Source organism: Alosa pseudoharengus, unplaced genomic scaffold (assembly GCF_046254945.1).
Source record: "Alosa pseudoharengus isolate Yale_2024_CS ecotype anadromous, Long Island Sound unplaced genomic scaffold, YU_APseudo_1.1 YU_APseudo_1.1_scf_9, whole genome shotgun sequence".
In the NCBI taxonomy this organism is placed as follows: domain Eukaryota; kingdom Metazoa; phylum Chordata; class Actinopteri; order Clupeiformes; family Clupeidae; genus Alosa; species Alosa pseudoharengus.
The window spans coordinates 2,684,398-2,705,423 of NW_027468881.1; the positions used below are offsets into that span (position 1 = coordinate 2,684,398).

Consider the following 21,026-nt stretch of genomic DNA (forward strand, 5'->3'; position numbering starts at 1 on the left):
CAATCAAATGCTAATGTGCTGGTTTAAGGCCTATCACTTACACAAGACAAAGGATGCTACCTTGATATAATGTATGTGTCATGAAATGTAAATGTATTCATGTTTGGTATCATTCTGATAGTCTCAGTACCAGGTTTGTAATGATTTGATTGTGAGAATGTTTGGAACATTCTATAAGTGATATTTCTGATATATATGATATCCCCCCTCATGCTATTCTGATAAGAATGCATAGGTGTGAAATAGGTGTGTGAGTAGGTGTGTCTGATGCCAACTGGAGAACCAATCATGTGGGATTGTTCTTGGCGCCATTTTCCTCTTTGTTTAACTCATACAAAAGTGATTAACTTGCATTGTAAGACACAAGATTTCTAGACTTGGACTAAGGATGTAGCTGAAGAGAGGATAAGTTGGCTACAGGCCAACCTAGGCCTGGGCTAGGCCTACATAGAACATAGACCTTTTTTTGTACTCTCTCTCAGCTTGTAACAGAATAAACCTGATTCCTGAGTTTTTCCTGAAGTTCGCCAGTCTAAGATCAATATTAAGTAATTACTCACCACAATTACTTTCACATATTACAATTTCAAATAAAAACACACAACTACAAAGGATGCATTACATGTGAAAACATTAAAAATAATTTTATTAACAGCCTGCAGGCCATGGTAATCTAATATTACTGCATTAACATCAACTCGCATGGAATTATGGGAACACTCAATGCGCTCAATGCGCTTCTTCAACCCTCTGCTGAAACTGCAAGCGTTGCTTGCTTAAAAACTCGCACTGCGCAGAAACAAAACTTAATGTAGCCTAACTTATTTAACCGTGCAGAAACCAAATAAAATCATTCATATGCATACAATCCCCAATATGCATGAATTAGGCCATTAGAAGAAGGCCATCTTACGAGCCTTTCGTTGAATCGTTAACGATGTTCCCAATATTTAATGCTCTTGCTCTCGTATTTTCAATGGACAGGATAGCTAACCCACTGAGCCTCTCCTGCCCCATGCTGCTCCTTAATAAGTTTGAGTTTGGAAAAAGATCGCTCAGCTGTTGCCACAGTCACAGGCAATGTCAGAAACAACATGAGAGCAGTACACACTTACCCAAATGTGGATGTTACACTGTCATAATCTACCACCAGCATTTTGGCAAGTTGAAAAATAGATGACTTCTGTGAAATCTCTGCTTTAAAGCAAGACCTGAATAAGAGGAGTTGTGTTGGGAATGTCGGTGCAATGTCCCTGCTATAATGGTCTGAAAAACGTCTTGCCTTTTCAAGCAGTTCATTATCACCTGCGAGTTGAAGGGTCATAGGACGTAAAGACTCAAACACATGACAAGTTTCCCGCATACTTGCAAATCGTTGGGAGAGCTGACTGATTATGATGTCCAGAGTTGCATTAAATACCTGCACTTTGAAGAATTTCTCTACATCGGTTAAGCGCTCATCTTCCGATAGTTCGCTTCACTCTCCGTGCTCTAACATTTTCAAATGCTCTGAACCCCCAATTAATTTGTGAGCGTCTGCGCTGTAGCCTTGGCCTGGTCAAAGGCACGCCGGTAGTCAGAAAGGACCTGTATAGAATTTTCCAGCAATTGCATTGCGGGGGTAGCGACGGGCCCCGGGAGGTTTCCCATGATAAATTACATAATATTTGCACCTTCCTTACTTGTGAAGCTCACACGTATTCAGTGAAATGTAATACAACGTTGCCAACCTAGCGTTAGGCTATTTAACATTAAAGTGACATTGCTTGCTTATTCTTTCGTCAACTCCATGCTTTTAGGAAAACAATCTTTTTATCATAGTTCCCTCTTCAATGAGCGATTACCAGCTCGTTTTTGTAACAGAGATAGCTGTTTATTGTCCCTAGGTTTACAGAAACATCTATTCATATTAATACGTAGCCTATGGAGTGCTGCCGACCACTTTTCATTACGGCCCAGAATGCCTTGCATGTCTTTACAACAAAACAACACAGTAAAACCTAAATGCCCGTAAACATATGCATTTGCATACTTGTAACATGTTTAATAATACTCTCCCATCATGATATTTAACAATAATGAAAAATTTAATTTGAATACCGTCAATGTGAAAACAACTCTATTATGTAAGCTATATATAGCCAGGGCTGTACAGTGCGACATATATGTCGCACATGCTACAAAAAAAATAGTTTGTGCGATGGATGATTTACCAACGTAGCACTGGTGCGATACAGTTTTGCTTATGGCAATACAATGCATGCGTGTGAGACTGACAGGGAGGCTAAAGCAATTACCTTCTACTGTGATCAGTCAGTGCAACTGGCTACACCAGATGTGATAGCGGCGCATAGGCTACGTTAAAAAAATAGACCTGTCTTCTGTTTTTGCGCGTTGCGAACGAAGCGCTTCAGTTACGCGACCGTGTAGGCTCCCTGTGAAACGCTTGTTTGTTTGTTTGAAGTGCGTATGTAGGCTATAGGCTGTGAGAGGGGAATCGATGTAGGCTACTTTGATTTTAACTTGGTAGTTGCAGTCTACGCGATTAAAAAGCATGTCTACTTGTTTGTAGGCCTAGTATCCAAACAATCCAACTCCAAATCAAACGACACCTTGCAAATTATCCTCGCAAATCTAACAAGTGATTCTATGTGAGGCTATGTTTAGCCTAAAGCGAAAGTATCTTCCGACCGGGCTGAGGTGAATTCAGATTAGGCAAGCAGAGGTAGAAGTTTGTGGCAATCGCCTTGTTGCTTTGCACTTTTTAGTTCAGTTTAAAACGAAAAACTTAGTATCCAAACAACACCATTCAGATCTAAAACTTTGAAGAAAAAAGTCCTCCGGGACATTCGCTTCTATCTATGAGCCACTTCATGCTTTATGCGCAACATAGTTTCGCTTAGTAGTGCTCAATAACCAGTGTTGCCAACTCTCGCGAGACAAATAAGCAACTCTCACCTCAAAAAGAAGCCCAAAAGAAGCCCAATGCCGCTTTAACCTGTCACAGCCTTAACAGCGCCTATTTGTATGATGAGTGAAACAATTACTTTCCAAAGCCAAAACTATCATTTATTTCACTTTGTATTAAAACATTTGCCCCCCAAAAATTAGGCTAAATTAAACTCATTGCAAATTAGACTCATTGCAAACAACATAGGCTACACATTCGCACACGTGTGTGTGAGAGAGAGGTGTGTATTCCTTCCTGTGTGGTTTATTACGAATATGAATCAAACCGTAACAATAAAAAAAAAATCAATAATAAAAAAGTGGACCAATAGGCCTAGCCTACATGGCAATTATTACCCTGGCCTTTATTTGTTCGAATAAACGATGCCCCTGGCTATTATCAGAGGCCCGGCTATAGAGAATATAATCTGGCCATAATTTGAGGATTTACTGTATGGCCATAGGATCTGCTGAGTATTCAGGGTATAACCTACATTGAAGACAGGTATTTTCTACTCCTGCATTTGTGAAAATAATTCCGTTCACACTGATGATGAAAATAGCCATAGACCTGAACTCATTGATCAGACAGGTGACCAAATTCCAAACCAACAAGGGAACAGCGTGAAGCAATGCAAAACGCCGCAAAAGCCTTGGACAGCTGTAGCGATAGTCTGGAAAAAGAATAATAGTTTTAGATGTGCAAACTGTTACACGGGAAGTATATAGGCCTACGCAAATTTTCATTCAGCTTTGCGCAAGAAAGGCTGGTGAAACACGGAGTCGCATTTTCTCAGGTCTCGCCTGTTTTCTCGCATTGTCCTGACCCTTGTTCTGACTTAGACCTACCCTTAAATTGATTATTGTGACTTAATTTGAGCAAAGTAAGAGTCTGCAAATGGCACCCTCAAATATCATGCTAGAAAAGTTCCATCAGCGCTGGCGCTCGTTTGGCATGGTTGATGCGCGCAAAGGTTTGGCCCGACCGGCATTTCAGAATCTCATTTCAAGACAGCTCGTTTACCTGGAAAAGTCGGAATACTATGACGTCTTTTGCCGGGATGGAGAACAACTCCAGTCCACGCAGAGCAGAACAAGGATGTGCCTACATATATGTGTTATAAGAACTCTTATTAGCCTGCGCTGCCATTCTTAGACTGACCGGCTGTGCGCAATTTACAGCCAATTGCATGGGCAGCCCCTTTGACAGCACGTCAGTCCATAATTCTTTGAATTCGCCTTACTGTCGCTTAATCTCACGATGTAGGCAAACGACCATGCATGGAAATAAATAGGTTAGACAGTCCAACAGGTTGTTCAAAAATTTTAGGCTATGGTATATGGGCGATTGATTAGGATAGGCCTATGCGCAAATCGGAATAGCTGTTAATTTAACCTATGAAGCGTTTTACCAATAAAAAATAAAACATCCAGAAACAGATTTTCTATTAACTCTGCGCTCATGATGAGTATGATAGAAATTTCATACAAACTAAATTGGAGTCGTTTAAGCAAAGTTATTGCAGAGTTAAGGACATCATTGGCAGTGAAGCACAACACGATGATGAAACGTCTCGAAAATCGCCTCTGATTATCACACACATCACAGTCTACCCTGATAGCATAGGCCATATAGGCAAAATCTTAGGTGAATGAGGGATATAGTCGGCGCAGCAGGCTGCATTGTCTCACTGGATTCGCTCACACAGGCTCAGACGAAACATGCGTCGTCCTCTCCCGACCCATCAGTTCGCGCGTTGTAGGCCTATGTGCAATCTGGAAGTCAGGGAGAGGACCAAGCAAACAGCTTCGAAAACCTCACAAACAATGCCTGGAATTAATGTTCAATTAAATGTAAAAAAACCGAGTCGCGTATTATTTTTATTTTTAAGCAACCACGTTTTCAAAAGCAAGCCCAAAAAACCGCAACCCGCGACTCCACATTTTTCCAAGCGACTTTCTGTAAAAACAAGCCCAAAGTCGCGTATTATAAGCGGACTTGGCAACTATGTCAATAACCTATACAAGAACATGATCGGTTCCGAAAAAACCTTCACGATACTTTAATTACGAATGCGTTAGCCACAGACCTTCAGCTATCTTCAGTAGGCTATCTACTGTAGCCTATGTGTAGGGATGCATTTCATGGGTGCACTGTTTGACATGTCAGTTAGCCTACTCATTTGCACCACTGGTTAGATGTAAAACGGTATTTCACTCGTGGATTGACAATAAGGTTGAATGTAGGCCTACTCTAATCTAAAAACGTAGAAATATGAACTAAACGTGAATTAAATGTTAGTGGAATAATAAAATCTTCAGTATATCTTCTACTTATTCAAAAATAAATGAACTGACTTCCAATGCATATGTAGGCCTATAAGAAAAATTAACAAAAAATCCATGGCATGACCTGTCTTCCTGATACCTGTTGAAAAAAGTCTAACTGCATGGAACTGTCAGGGATTGTTTTTTGTTGTTGTTTTTTTACAAAAACACAACAACCAAATAACATATCATGCTGATAGCTTTTCTTCATCTCAAACACAATGTAGCCAGGTGAGATGTTTGCAACTACATGACCTTTTATCAATCCAGTTGCAGTACGCATAGATCCCAAGCACAATTGATGAATTGTGTTGAACTGCCCTACTTGTGATTGTTTTTAGAGATTTTATATTGATGCTACAGAATTTGTGGCTGGTGCTACAAAATTTTTAACCTCGTAGCACCAGTGCTACTTGCAAAAAAAGTTAACGTACAGCCCTGATATAGCTACTGTTCTCCTTGCTATTTCAGTTCGTAAGTCCATACTATCCCATGGCAGAGCAAGGATTTCATGATTGGGCAAGGTTGCCTGGAGACATTGTGGCTGCCCAGAGACATTGTGCATACATGGAAGGCATTGTGATAGAAGGTGAATGGTGCAAAGGTGAATGGTGTGAGTTACCAAATACCTGTGGGTGGTTTGCCAAATGATGGAAACTTTTGGAATATTTCTTTTTTTTTTTTTAGCTTATGCACCCTCACACTGGAGTCCCCAGTTCATATACAAAATTTGGTATCGATATGTGACAGTGTTCCTGAGATATGGACGACTTCCTGTTTCGGAGCTTCGCCGCCGATTTCGTTTGGCTGTGACGGGCAAACGCTTTCGAAAATCAAAAATCCTTCCGCTAACATTTGTGAGGCTTGGTCCAAGGATAATGTACGTCAAGTTTCGTGGCGTTCGGACCAAATTTGTGACCTGTGAAAATTTAGTTTCGCTTTCTGTTCAATCCAATATGGCGGACGAACGGCATGCCCACCTGACGTCATCTTCGCGACCAACTTACACCGGTACTGACCGGACATTTTAAAGTTGGAACGGTGTCTCTGTCTCAAAGGGCCTAGGCGCTAGGGCTGACAAAAAATTAGGGAGACGGGAAAAATAATAATAAAAATAATAACTAGACTGCATTTCCGGCGGGAACTGCGAAAGTGTGCTTGCCCTGGTCCGGTCACCAACGTGAGCAGACAGTAACATACGCTATGCTGAACCTGGCTTGATCCAAGCATTCTAACAGTGCCTTTCAGTGTTGGAGCAGTGGCAATACCTCAAAAGCTCTATTCAACTATTGCCTTGCGGGGTGAATGCGGTTCGTGGGCTATCAGGTAACCTAGAGAAAAATTTGAAATTATGAAATATGACTAAGGCATTAAAATGCTGCTTGTTTGTCAGGATACTTTTTCACTGATTTATTTTAGAAATATGAGCTATGAGTGTGAATGTTATATATTCTGTTTTACTGGTTTATTTGACAAATAATCTATATGGATTTGCTCTATAAAGACCTTATGTCTGTTTGGGATTGTTTTGAGAGCCTATTGATGTATCTCAGAAGAAAGGAATGTCCACAACATTAGTGATGGGGTTTTTTTTGTGTGTGAATGTATTTTACTTAACTCATTGAATGTAGCTGGATACTCATGAACGCATGTCTCTAATAGCCACAATAGGAGTAATTTTAGCAACACCGTATTTTGTGTGGCCCATAACGACCCAGTGGATCATGAAAATGTGCCAAAATTCACATTCCTTGCTTCAGTATAGGTTTAAGGTCTGGGGCAGGGATTTGACATTCTGTGACTTCTTCATTGAGGGCTTGCTTAGCAGCACTGTCCGCTTTCTCATTTCCCCTCAGACCAACATGGCCTGGGACCCAGCAAAAAACTAACCTCAAGTTCTGGTTCTTTAGACGTTCTAGTTGATCAAGCTCAGCTTTGGTTGTACTTTTTGTGTGACATTAAAGCCTACTGGAAAGATTTTTAATGGCAATTTAATTGAATGCAATTTACTTTTACAATTAAATAAAATTAATTTATCCCTCTCACCCATAGTTTTCTATTTATTTACAAATGTACATAGGCCTACTGTAATTACATTTATACAGTTATTCTACTGATCTTTATACTATTCATCCTGCACATTAACTTATTCTTACTACTCTTATAATGTTGTTTCTGCACTACAATGACACTGTTTCCATACGGCACATAGCTGTATGTTATGTACATATCTGTTATATATTTGTCATATTGAATATCTATATTTATTCTGTTTTATTATATTCTGTTAATACACTGCATATATCTATATTATTATTTCTACTATTATAATGTTACTGCTACATCTACATAGCCTACATTATTCTACTTATTGTATGAGATAACTGCTAATACACTGTACATATTTATATTTAATTCATATTACTCTAAACCACGTTCTGTAAATCAACTGTATACTACTGTCTACACTGCACTATATTTCTTGACCTGTCTCTGTATGTTTCATCACCTTTCTATACTTTGCCTCACATTGCAACACAGCTGAGATCTTTGGTTGCTATCAAGGCCAGTTGTTCTAAATGGATGGTTGCTATGGCCAAAGGCCAGTTCTATCTCTGCTGTTGTCAAGCCGTTGTCAAGCGGGCATATCGTAGAATTCTGATTAACCTTATCTTATTGAAAACATCTCTATTTTACTTAGCCCACTTCCATACAGTGGGTCCCATTAAGAAGTGGCCACTTCATTCACCGTGATTACCGTCATTCACACAGCAGCATTATTAAATTAATCTGTCACCATACGCCTATGCCTACGTTTGCAAAGAAAACATTTTAATTTAATTCACATGAAACGTTACATTTCATGTACATGTTGACAATGAGTAGGCTAGTTTTGGTTGTTGGTGGTGTTATTGCATCCCTTAGTTATGCCTACAATGCAAGTTCCCTCGCGATTGGAAGCTCCTGTAGACAATAGTAGACGCATTTCAAAACATCGCGTTAGGAGTCCTTGCCACTTCTTTTAAGCTGTCACAGACGTAGGTGCTACTTTTAGGGCTAAAGTGCTTCGTGAATTACTGTTAGTAAAAAAAAATAGCAGTCCTAAAGTTACACGTGACGAAGTTACGAGTGCAAGCATCTCATATCAAATGACCATGGCATTACCTAAACAACATAAATCCCAATTAGCAACATACATCTCCTCCCTATAGCTAGCCACACAAGAAATTAATGATACTAAATCTCTGCTTAGCATGCTTCTCCGCTTAGCATTCTAATAACAGAAGGGGCACGTTTATGTTGACCACTACAACATGACTCATTATGTCTGTAACGTTAACTGTATAAAACACTTACTTTCATAAAGGACGCACACCATCCAGCACATGGAAACCGATATTTTAGGTTCTTGGCCACAAACTCAAAACGTGTCTCTCTGAAGCCCTGTTCTAGAATCTTTGCTCTGAAGACTGTGTTGCTAGGCGACATCAAATAAACGAAATGATAGTCTTTCAGTATTAAATGTGTACGTGTGATTCCGAATGGATGTGTGTGGTTTGCAATTAGGATAAACAAGAAATAACATTTCCAATAATTTCCCATGATAAATGACATAATATTTGCACCTTCCTTACTTGTGAATCTCACACCGTATTTCAAGTAGGCTACACTAGTGAAATGTAATACAACGCTGCCACCTAGCGTTCAGATAGGTAGGCTATTTAACATTAACGTGACGCTTGTTTATTCTTTCGTCAACTCCATGCTTTTAGGAAAACAATCTTTTTATCATAGTTCCCTCTTCAATGGCGATTACCAGCTCGTTTTTGTAACAGAGATAGCTGTTTATTGTCCCTAGGTTTACAGAAACACCTATTCATATTAATACAGGAAATCAAGTTAACGCTGCCGACCACTGCTTTGTCTATTACATGGCCCAGAATGCCTTGCATGTCTTTACAACAAAACAACACAGTAAAACCTAAATGCCCGTAAACATATGCATTTGCATACTTGTAACATTTTTAATAATACTCTCCCATCATGATATGTAACAATAATGAAAAATGTAATTTGAATACCGTCAATGTGAAAACAACTCTATTATGTAAGCTATATATAGCTACTGTTCTCCTTGCTATTTCAGTTTGTAAGTCCATACTATCCCATGGCAGAGCAAGGATTTCATGATTGGGCAAGGTTGCCAGGAGATGTTGTGGCTGCCCAGAGACATTGAGCATACTTGGAAGGCATTGTGATAGAAGGTAAAAGGTGAATGGTGAGAGTTACCAAATACCTGTGGGTGGTTTGCCAAATGATGTAAACTTTTGGAATATTTCTTTTTTTTTTTAACTTATGCACCCTCACACTGGAGTCCCCAGTTCATATACGCCCACCTGACGTCATCTTCGCGACCAACTTACACCGGTACTGACCGGACGTTTTAAAGTTGGAACGGTGTCTCTGTCTCAAAGGGCCTAGGCGCTAGGGCTGACAAAAAATTAGGGAGACGGGAAAAATAATAATAAAACTTAAGAAGAAGAACAATAAGTGTGCTGCTTTGCAAGCACACTTAATAAATCCTAACGGGTGTAGAGGAGCTAGAGGAGAGGCTGAAGCTGACTGACAAACTTATCATAGGCCTACAAACTCTGGAGATAACGTGGGTAGGGTTGAAGCAACGATAAACGAATGATGTGGATTCCTGTAACTGTCCATGAAAACAGAAGGCATAGCAGGTAAATATCGTAGAAAATAGCCTGGAAATGAAACGGCTTTAAAAACGTATTTCACTTGTCTCATTGGAGTGAACGCAGAACATGGGCTGTGGCGCAAATAAATGAATAAGTGATCTGCATCTCCGTTCACCAACAGCTAAGTTTGTGTTAACCCATTCGCACATATAATAGTCTATGTTATGTTTTCTCCATTGTTAACGTGAGATATGTCTCCATGTAGTGTAGTGATAATGCATAAGGTAGCCATGTTCACGTCACATGAGCTTGTTCTGTAGGCTAAAAGTATTTCTGTCCCTCCCAAACTGCGTTAAACTTGTGTGTTAAGTAGACAGAATTTCAAAAAAACTCCTGGGGAACCCCCCGACACGACAAACACATGCACTTTTGAAAAGCTTTTAAACGTCCATATGTGTACCCATCTTTTAACTTAGCCTACAGCCAGTGTTGTAAAAGTTCAACGCTTGTTTTCGTGAAGTATAGGCTAGCCTTTTTGATAAGCGATGTCATGGGTAGGCGGACATGATTCGAGGGCTTTCTGTTCCTGTGTATGTAAAGGTTTTACATAGGCTGAATAATGATAGGCTACACTGCATGTTATTAACCAGAAGCGCACGCTATGTGCAGGGTTGCCAACTTTGGGTGTTTGGCTAGAGTGAGATTTTGTGAAGTCATAGTGCGTGTGCGTTAAATTTTTCCCTAAACCTAATTTTAAAAATGTCTGTCCCCTGACTTTTTTGCTATGTACAGTATAATCCCTGATTTATGTTTTTTTAAAAAAAAACCTAATAGAATGGAAAAGTTTCTTCAAAATGTACAATTAAATTATTGATTGCACTTAAACAAGACCAGTGTTTTAACCCCGTGGCATGGAAGGATTATGAGCCACTGGGCCCCTGGGCACAGACATGAAAAGGGCCCCCCTGTCCACCTGAAAAAGGTAGTAATAACCACTTAAATGATGACTTCTGGCGAGTTTTGTGGAAAGAAATGGACAGATTGAGACTTATGAATGGTTTCAGCACCAATCTCACGCTCTCACGCACACTCAAGAAATGTCGGTTGAAGTTTGTGAGATATTCCTCCTATATGAATTGAAATGAGCGCAGAGTTATAGTAGCCTAATATGATTATTTCTTTAAAGTTAATTTTCTCGCGAACCGTTTATCGCCGCAAATAGCGGCTATAGCACCTTATAAAAGATGAGAAAAAGGTATTTCATGTGATGTCTGTGAGGCTACTTCGCGAGTAGTTCCTAGAGAAGAATGGGCGGCCACACTTTATGTCGGTCTGCCTTATGTCTAAATAGCAGCGTGTTCCGTGAAGGTGTCGCGGACCGGATTAAAATAGCCTAGTCAGCGAATCAACAATCAGAGAAAACTGTGCTGAGAACATTGTAGGCGGATATTAGACCTACCTGCTGTTGGTCTAGACATATGTATGCCTTAAACTCGTATCCTGTCATTTAGAAACAATGCTGTGGTATAGTCTAGTCATCAACAAAATTGCAAAAAAAAAATAATGGATTTGGCGTGACATTTATTGAGTGTGCGTGAGAGTGTGAGATTGGTGCTGAAAGCGTGAGTGTCACGCCAGATGCGTGAGAGTTGGCAACCCTGCATTATGTGTTCAGATCGCGGGCCGGGTATCATTTAATCATAATTATTATTTGCGGGGGGGGGGGGGGCTTAAAAAACATACAGCCCAGGGGCCTCGGGTGGTATTAAGGCACCCCTGCCTGTGAACGTTGCGTTTATCTGTGCCACATATTGTCGGAAACAAACTATGATGTATGTGGAGAGCTCGCGCGGAGTACTAATGCCAATTAGTATTGGCTTGAATTTCCTTACTCAGTATTGGATGAAACCACTACTTCTAAACAAGAAAAATCACTTGTGATTGGTTCCATGAGCCCTTATGTTCATGCCCCAGAGTGGAGCGCTGTAGTTGCCTGGCTGCTTTAGCTGTTGAAACTAGCCACTCGAGCTAGGTAAAAACGATTGTTTTTGTTTTTTTCGTACCAACAGTACTCGGTGACCTCGAGAAAAGGATTCCTTTTGCACCTGACATCTGATCACTTATTCCGCCGTCAATCTAGCAAAAGTGGAATGGGCACGGCATAAATGTACTTAAACCATGCGCTTCAGACCCAGCATTTTAGATTGTCAAAATAGGGCCAATGGAGTTACAGTAAATAGTTGGGGAGTATGTTTGAAAAATTGTAGTGGTTGAGTCTTGATGTGTTCTTTCAAATGAGGGTATATGAATAGAAGTGCCAGTTCATTAGTGGCAATGTTAGCATTCCCTTGCAGTGGGATGTAGCACAAAATGAATACAAACTCCATTGGAAGGTAGATGGCTCTACACATAACAATTATGAATTCCAGGCCAAATATTTTACATCTATCAGGAATAATTTCAATAAGCAGCGTTAAATTCTTACCTGAATATCTGTGTTCCCCCCTTCCAGCAGACAAATGGCCAGTTGAATGGATTCCTGGAAAATCTTATCACTTTTGGTGCTCATGACAAGGTCAGTAAAAAGTTTCGTCCCACCCTCTCTGTCCAAACGACACTGGACTGCAGCTACAGCTGCCCAATCACACTCTTCCTCACCTCCTAAAGACATATGCAAAAGATGAGGATATATCGCCAATATACTTGCAGTGCCGCTGACTGAGAATTTGGCAGTAAGGTTGCGAGCAGTCAGATCTGGGTTCATAATTTAGATCAGATATTGGGCTCTATCTTTGCGATCTAAAACTCAATGCAAAGCGTATTGTAATCACAAAGCAAAGCGTATTGCTATCTTACACTCGAATTTTTCGCCATGCGCATCTCTTTTATTGAACAAAGCGCTCAAGGTTGTGGCAATCAACGATCTACGCCGTGGTCTGGTGCATTACCTAAAATCGCTATCTTACACTATCTAAAAAGCATTACGCCACTGACCAAGAAAAACCAGGTCTATAGTGAAAGGCGCATATGAAGCACAGCTGAAGACGCACTGTCACAAGATGTAAGCAGCAACTCCTCTGCAGGATAAATGTCCTTAGGTTTTTTATTCAGTCATTCGAACATTATTGGGGTAAGTGTTTCTTTTTTCTGGACATGTTTTCGATGGTAACCCATTGTCAGTCAATAGTGAAGTAATTAACTTTGTATAACTGTTTTGTCGTTGACTATGACACCACGGTGAAGGTAGTTGTACTTTGCCAATGAGTTCAAATAATAGACAAAGTCCAGACATCTATTGTGGATTTCTTAAACCATGTTTAAACAAATGTACTGTAAATTAAAAGCTTGAATTAAAATGAAACCTAGATCAACAAATTCTTGAACCAAGATTCATTTAATCCTTGTTGGTGCAACCCACCCTGAGACTTAAATGAAGATTTTAAATGATACTAAGGAAACAATACAGTATTTGCAGTATTTGCAGTATTAGGATGTTTGTTAAATTCTGTTGAGAAAGTTCCTGGTGGTATTACCTCCTCCTCCAATCTCAACTATCTCAGACTTATTGCCGCCCTTTTTGTTGGGGAAGAGATAGTTTTGTAGTAGTACCTTCCTTAGGGATGTTCCCTGAAAACAAAGACATAATTACGTGTTTTTTTACATAGTCACATTGACTCAACAAACACATTCAAATATTAGGTAACTTCAAACCTTCTCATCAAAGTCTAGTGTACGGATGAGCATCTCTTGGAGAGTCTTGAGCACCTTGATGCACAGCTTCTCATCTGAGCTCATTAGAGCTTTAGTATGCTGGATCAACCTTATGTGCAAAGACACACATACACACACTGATCATTTCTTTTGTGTGACTTGTCATTTTTGTCTTAACAAAATGACCTATAAACGACATGCATGAAAGACCTTCCCAAATACTGATAGTTAAACATATGCACATACACACTAGTGGCACTTACTTTGATATAAATCCTCCAGATTCACAACGTGTCCTTACTTCTGTGCCCTCCAAGAAGAGCAGCTCAGGCTGGTGTAACACATCTACCAGCACAGACAGCTCAGCATTTACTAAAGGCATCAAGCGTTGCTCCAGGGTATTTATAATGTCCTGCAATATATAATTGACACTGTGAGATATGCTGTACTGTATCAAAGTTGTCCCACTTTTTATCCTAATCTCTTAAACTTTTGCCTAGAGGAACAAAAATAATTGTAGTTGTCAACAACATGTTTATCTACATTAAGTGTTCCCCGTGAAATCTTCTCTGACACTGTAGTATTAGATTGACACTTTATTTATACTTGCAGGGTCCACCTTGTCGTGTAAGGCGCAAAACTGTGGGGCTGTGTGTGCTGTAAAAATCTACAGTTCAATGCAAAGTGCCTATCACCATGCTATGCTCAAGACTGAGTACAGTTGAGACACTTTTTGCCCACACAAAATCAAACAAAAAATGGATACTGAAAAGAAGTGATTTCATTCCACATGCCATTTCCTTAGCTTGTAGACTAAAATATTATCAATCAATAATACCCATAAGTAGTTTATATTTTCCACAATTAGCTCATAAACTATAGAGTACAGTTGAGACACCTACCTGGTACAGTTGAGACACCCATCTTTAATGATGTATAGTTAACTAACCGTTAGTTGGAAAGTTGAATAAATAAAAACATATCAATTGCAAAGTGTTTGTAGTTCAAATTCATTCATTTCATTTAAATTAGCGTTGGTTAAAGGGAATACATCATGAACAAAATGTGACACAGGAACAGATAGCGAACAGTAGCCTACAAATGGAATGTTCAAGTAGCCTAACACAATCCAATGTGTGTCTCAATTGTCCCCCGCTGACCACCTCACACATTTCTCTAGATTTTGCAACAACCTTACATGACACAATGCCATAAAATATGCCAGTTTTAGGACACAGAATAATGTTTGTAATGATACCAGGTAGGCCTACGTTTAACAGTAACATAAGTGTAATGAGCTATTCATTGTCGTAGGTGCATGATGAAGTGAAATTCTTACTTTGGAAAAAAAAACATTTGCCGATATCCTTGGATGGGAGATACTTGTGTCGTTCAAATTTTCCATGATCAAAGAGGGCACTAATACGCATGTGCATAGCAAAAATCACAACTTGGGCTTGCTGTGCAAGCAAGATATTTAACGTGTCTCAACTGTACACATGTCTCAACTGTACTCAGTCTACCCTACTACATTTTATCTTTAAAACGAATGATTAAAGGATTTCCTGAATTCATGATGTATCCTGTGTGTAGATTGAATGCAAGATTTATGCAATTACACCCAAAGAGTTTTTAATGCATTGCTTATAATAGGACTAATCAAGTTGGTGGTAGTGAGTAGGAACAGTGAACCCCTCCCACCAGGCTCATAGGTGGAGTTAGCCAGTGAGTATGCCTACAAACGATGACAATAAATGTCATCATAAACTTGCAGATTTTTCAGTTTTTGTTTGTAAGACAAGTCATCAAGTAAGGTTAGCTTACTGTTATGTCTACTAGCTTTGACAGCTAGCATGCTAGTTGCCAGAGCCGGTAAGGTACCAGGCTGGGCAAGTCAGAGAGGCTCTTCTGGAAATGAGGGAGGCTACTGCAGACCCTGAAGCCCAGTCCTCGACTGTGGAGATTAGATCTGACCAATTTTGTATTTGTACAGTCATACGACAAAATATCCTCAGCCAGATTCAGCATGTAAGTTAACGTATGCAGTCACTCACCTTGCAGCTAGATGTGGCAGTCAACATACTAAAGAAAACCCAACATTCCCTGACTTGAGCCTATTGATTATCATTGGTCTCGCGTGCAAGCAGTTTTGCTGTTTGAAGTTGCACTGCTTGCTGTCAAAGGGAATGACAGATGTCATATTCATTGGTTTAAATGATGTTACACACAAAGCACACCAATGACTGATTAAGGAACATGAGAACATTCTTTTGAGCCAAGCACCCAACGTTTGATAACAAAACCACCCTGAATGTCGACTGGACAAACCCCTAAATTTATTTAAGCTAGTCGCCAGTGACCATGCGTTTTAGATCGCCAAAATAGGGCCCCAGTTGTCTTGGAGTCATTTTGACCACAGGTAAGCACCACGCTAATCTAGTTAATGGTGAATTATGCATATAGCATGTAAGGGATAATGGATGACATGGCGTTCAGTTCACAGAAAGAAATGCACGTTCGAGGTGGTAAAACGGTGTGCGTTGTGTTCATTGCTGATATAATTTAAATGTTTTCATCGCTAAAACCGTCTTGTTTGTACTTCTTTCTGCCCCATATCAACTAATTTCTCAACTTGCAGGACAAACTGCCATTACAGTACTAATTCTCAATAGATGGTTGCTATGACCAAAGGCCAGTTGTTACCACAGGTTACTCTATACAACCACAGGTGACACTGTGGTAACTACATAAAACATATTGATCTCAATGGGGCATTTTGCCCATGTTCAGGGTGGAAAATAAAAAAGAAAGATTTGCATAAGACAAGTCAAATTGGTGTTTTTAAAAAGAAGGGATCATGGAGAATAAAAAAACATATAAAACAAATATTTTGTTATCCCACAAGGTGTTTGGGTGCTCTGAAAATGAGAACCAAAATGATTTGACTGATTGATCAGACTTGTGAGGTCTGCTGTTCAGACCCTGATGGGATTTCTTTTTTGTTGATTGCTTTTTGTGAGAGTGTTTCTACTTATCTCAATAAGTAAAGTAAATTAAGAGCCTATGTTGAGTACAAATATGTCTTCTGAAGGCCTAAACAGAGCCCAGCCAAAAACTCCAATACAATTTTGATCAACTTTGAGGGACAGCTATGACCATGCAGGATCATCCAGACTAAACATGACGATTTTGCTACATACTATTCCTATTTATGTACAAGCATGCAAAATTTGAGCCTCCTACATGGTTTAGTTCTTGCTCTATGGGCTTGTGAACTTTGACAAAAAAAAAGAGGCCGAACAAAATCGACACCCCCCTCCCCCCGTAAAACTGGCTGTATCTTGAAGTATTGATCTTAAGTAAAATACATTTTACAGTATGTCTCCTGGGTAACATAGGTACACCTGGTGCGTGGGCCCTGGTTGAATTGACGTGGAATGACCCTATAATGACCAATGTCACGAGGGAGAAGCTGAAGCCGGTTGGTACTGGTACTGGTTCTGACACATTGGTATCAGAAGTGGGAAGGAATTGAAAAGCTACAGCTGAAAGAGTTCATTGCTCACCTAAAGTGGAAAATGTGTGGCCAAAGGTTTCTATTCAAAGAACCTTGATGAGGCAAACTGACACTATTACGACCTGGGAATACAATGAAGAGGGTCACCGGAGATGTACAGTAGTTTTCAGGTGGCTCCTCCACTTTGCACCCTGGCAAAATGCTCACTGCAGTAAGGGACATCTACAGGCATCTTTTTATTGACGATACCTTAAAATAATGTTTCCAAAATCAGTGGTTCATCAACTCGTAACAGGGTGAACGGCACTTCTGCATTAGCTTCGCGGCCCTATATCGGCTGTAACTGCACTATGTAAGTTTGCCAGATCGGGTAGTGGGTCTGTAGTTCGATGGAATGAGACATAAGAAACTTAAAATTTGACTTGTGATGTCGCAATACATCATACTTTCATAAACTCATGCAACATATTCTACCTAGTCTGTGGACATCGTTATTTGCAAAGCCGGTGATAAACAAATAGCATGTGTGCGACAGAGGAAAAGTTCTTTGGTGTTGCTTTAATAAAATATTTATACCTTTATAATATTCTAGTATTTCCGAAACAAAGTGACTGCCTTCCCATTACACATAATTAGAAGAAACCTCCTGTTTTAAAAGCTGTCTTAACAGACACAAACACTTGAAAATCCATACATTCCATTAATAAATAGAAAAGTTATTTTTTTTTGTCTTTTTGCTTATTCAAAAAATGATCTGCTGGGTGACTCAAAACTGGGATTCAAACAGAACCGTGAATTTTGTGATCTGTTGCACCCCTAACACAACTAATTTGTGTGTGCTTCGTCCTGAAATGCTGTTTCCACATAGGCCTACCTGTAGTTTTTCAATGATGTTCTTGTAGTCCCATGGATTAGTAGGAGCTGCTGGGCGACTGGAGCGTGAGGAACTCTTTTGGCTTGGGTTGGAGCGTGACAAAGAATTTTGTGTAATACTGGCAAGCGTGATGCTAATCTGAGACTCCAGCTCAATGGGCAAAGAGATGGAATTATTCTTAGCTGCAGATAAACAAGGTAAAGAGGAAGGGAAAATATATGAATATATCTAATAATGTATCTATATCTATCTATCTATCTATCTATCTATCTATAAAGTTCAAGTTATTTACATACATTTAAAGTACAATATGTAGTGAAATCCTTACTCTTCTGACTGACATGACCGTGCAGTGTGTATATTCATGTAGATTAAGAAATGGATGGGTATGAACTTTCCATAACAGAGTTATTAGTTGTGAGACAGACATAGAAACTTGAGAAATTGAGTGTCTCATATCAAAGCTATTGCCAGAACAACATTTTACCATCTAAGCAATATTGAAAAAAGTTATGTTGTCTATCTATCTTGTCATTGTGTGATGCTGAAACATTTATTCACTTTTTTCAAGACTTGACTATTTTAATGCCTTGGTTTTTGCTCTCCTGATTGTGCTACTAGAAGTCTTCAATCAATTTATTCACATCACAAAGCTGCAGCAAGTGTACTGACTCAAAGAAGAATTCCGGCCATTTTTCACATAGACATTTCTGTTTCTTGAGGTCACCGAATACTGTCGGTACAAAAAAAAAACTAGTACAGTACTAGGTGACCTCAAGAAATAGAGATCTGTGTGAAAATGACTGGAATTGTCCTTTAAACTAAGAAAGGACCTCACCAGTGAGGGCAAGTGTGCGGATACAAGTTTCAACCAGGACCCTTTGCTGTGGCTGCAACCAGGAGCAATCCATCAGACGCAAGCTTGCATGTAGCAGCTGTGTCACGATGAGGTGATGGGTCTGCCAGCACAATTTTAGGGGGAGAGGACAGAGCAGTAGTAAACCCAACTGGTACAATTGGTCAAATTTTGAAAAAAATCCAACAACAAAAGTACATAACATAAAGTCCATGTACAATTCAAGTGGAATTTCTGCACATTCCACTAAAGATAGAGGACTCAACTGAATGATGTTAGTGGTATTTTTGCTAGATCCCATGCTTGCTCCAATACTATAACTGGATGACTTATGTTGTCAGTGGCATTGTCTTTTTGAAAGATCAAGCCTCTGATGAGTTTCATCTAGCTCTACTATTTAACATCCTGATGACATCATTGAAGATGCCGAGAAGAGTGAGATCAGTTTTGCCTGGAATCTTCAATGTAGTATTCAAACCACTTCATCACACCATGACGATACAACATTGGCATAAATGTTAAAGTAACACTGTGCAACAATTTGCCCCTTTTGAGGTACACTTTTATCAGGGATTTTATATATACCTATGTATTTTGTGTATTAATAATAATAATAATAATAATAATAATAATAATAATATATGTATATATATACATACACAAAACATTGCACTCTCTTCTTGCACAACGGGTGTAATTACCAATTGCAATACTCTAAAATCAAAAACGGTTTCATTCTTTATTTTACCTGATGTGAGGTGCTGTTCTCAGAGAAAGGTGAGCTAAAAAAAGCATGTATGGTGTCCAAAACCACAATGATGACATACTTCTCCAGTACAGCATCAGAAGGTCTTCTATCAAGTTTGCAGCATATCTAAGACAACAGAGAGCAATGACCATGCATCCTAATTCATCTTGTCAGTAATAATCATCAGGATCCTCTGCCTTGTTATGTTTAAGTACAATAACATAGTGCTATTTTTTATTTTAGTAGCCATGTGTACAACTGGTCCTCTAACCTGTGCCATGTCTACTGTAAAGTCTTCAAACAACCTCCAGATATGGTTACTTGTGTAGATCTCCTTCATTTCCACCTCTGTGTCTACATAGCAGTGGTTCACAAAATTCACATAGGCGAATTTAACCTGCATATAAAGTCATCACACATACTCATTAACTGCAATTTGAACTGAAAAAATAATTCTCCAATCAGAAAATGAGCTTTACTGAGCTTTTTCCATACCTCAGTGATACAGTCGTCATGTGTGACCACCCTCACCACATCTTCCAAAGGCAAAAGTGAGGTGCACTTGATTTCGGTGTACACATTCTTGCCCTCTGCACAGGCTGCTAGGAGTTCCACAAGTGAGATGTGGTAACAAAGGGGGCTGTTGTCCTGAATACCTTCCCGTGACTCCACCATCAACTCCAACATCGTGGAAAATGAGGATTTGTCATTGTAGAATACCAGAACATCTTCCCCAGCATTGGTTAACTGTATGGAAATGAAGAGTCAAAGTCAAAATTAAAGTCCATTTTATTAGTATAGACCGTTTCAATGTGCTCCTAGAGGGTTTCTGTTCAAAAATTCAAAACCAGCTCAGACACTTTGAAATGAATCGGACTTGTAATGCTCTACAATATGTTGGACTCTAAAATGTGTTTTTTACATGTTTGTTTGTCTCCACGTTACCATTAGCTAAATGTCTGTTTCTGTGCAACCGGAAATGCCTTAGGAATGCACCTGTTTGTTTGCAGTTGAAAGGGTCCATAGAACATTATCATACAATAGTCATTCAATGTGCTTTACACAGACAGGACAAACAAATGTGATGGAAATAGCCCAAGACTCAGACAAGTAAAATGGAAATAGACTAAATAACAGAAATAAAAGAATATAAATTAATTAAAAAAGTGTGTGTTGTAAAAAGTACTTATTTAAGGTGGCTTCATAGTCTGTAGGACTGTAGGTCTGTCTGTGACATTATCATTTTTATTTTTTAAATTATTATGATTATTACAGGTGTTGCATGGTGCATTTTGTAATAACCGACACAATATGCCATAACTTTTTACAAAGACATTACTGAGAAAACT

General features: G+C 39.3%; 1 protein-coding gene across 3 annotated transcripts in view; it reads right to left on the reverse strand.

The window, feature by feature from the left end:
* The window catches only part of itpr3 (inositol 1,4,5-trisphosphate receptor, type 3), a 363,942-nt gene that overhangs the window by 201,013 nt on the left and 141,903 nt on the right, over nt 1–21,026 (reverse strand). For all 3 annotated transcript variants that reach the window (XM_076277395.1, XM_076277396.1, XM_076277394.1), the window contains 9 exons: nt 20,173–20,424; nt 19,949–20,074; nt 19,678–19,803; nt 18,912–19,032; nt 18,074–18,255; nt 13,946–14,094; nt 13,683–13,791; nt 13,505–13,598; nt 12,457–12,632 (listed from right to left, as the gene is read on the reverse strand). In XM_076277395.1, the coding sequence (XP_076133510.1) occupies nt 12,457–12,632; nt 13,505–13,598; nt 13,683–13,791; nt 13,946–14,094; nt 18,074–18,255; nt 18,912–19,032; nt 19,678–19,803; nt 19,949–20,074; nt 20,173–20,424 (1,335 nt within the window). The remainder of the gene's footprint in view (nt 1–12,456; nt 12,633–13,504; nt 13,599–13,682; nt 13,792–13,945; nt 14,095–18,073; nt 18,256–18,911; nt 19,033–19,677; nt 19,804–19,948; nt 20,075–20,172; nt 20,425–21,026) is intronic.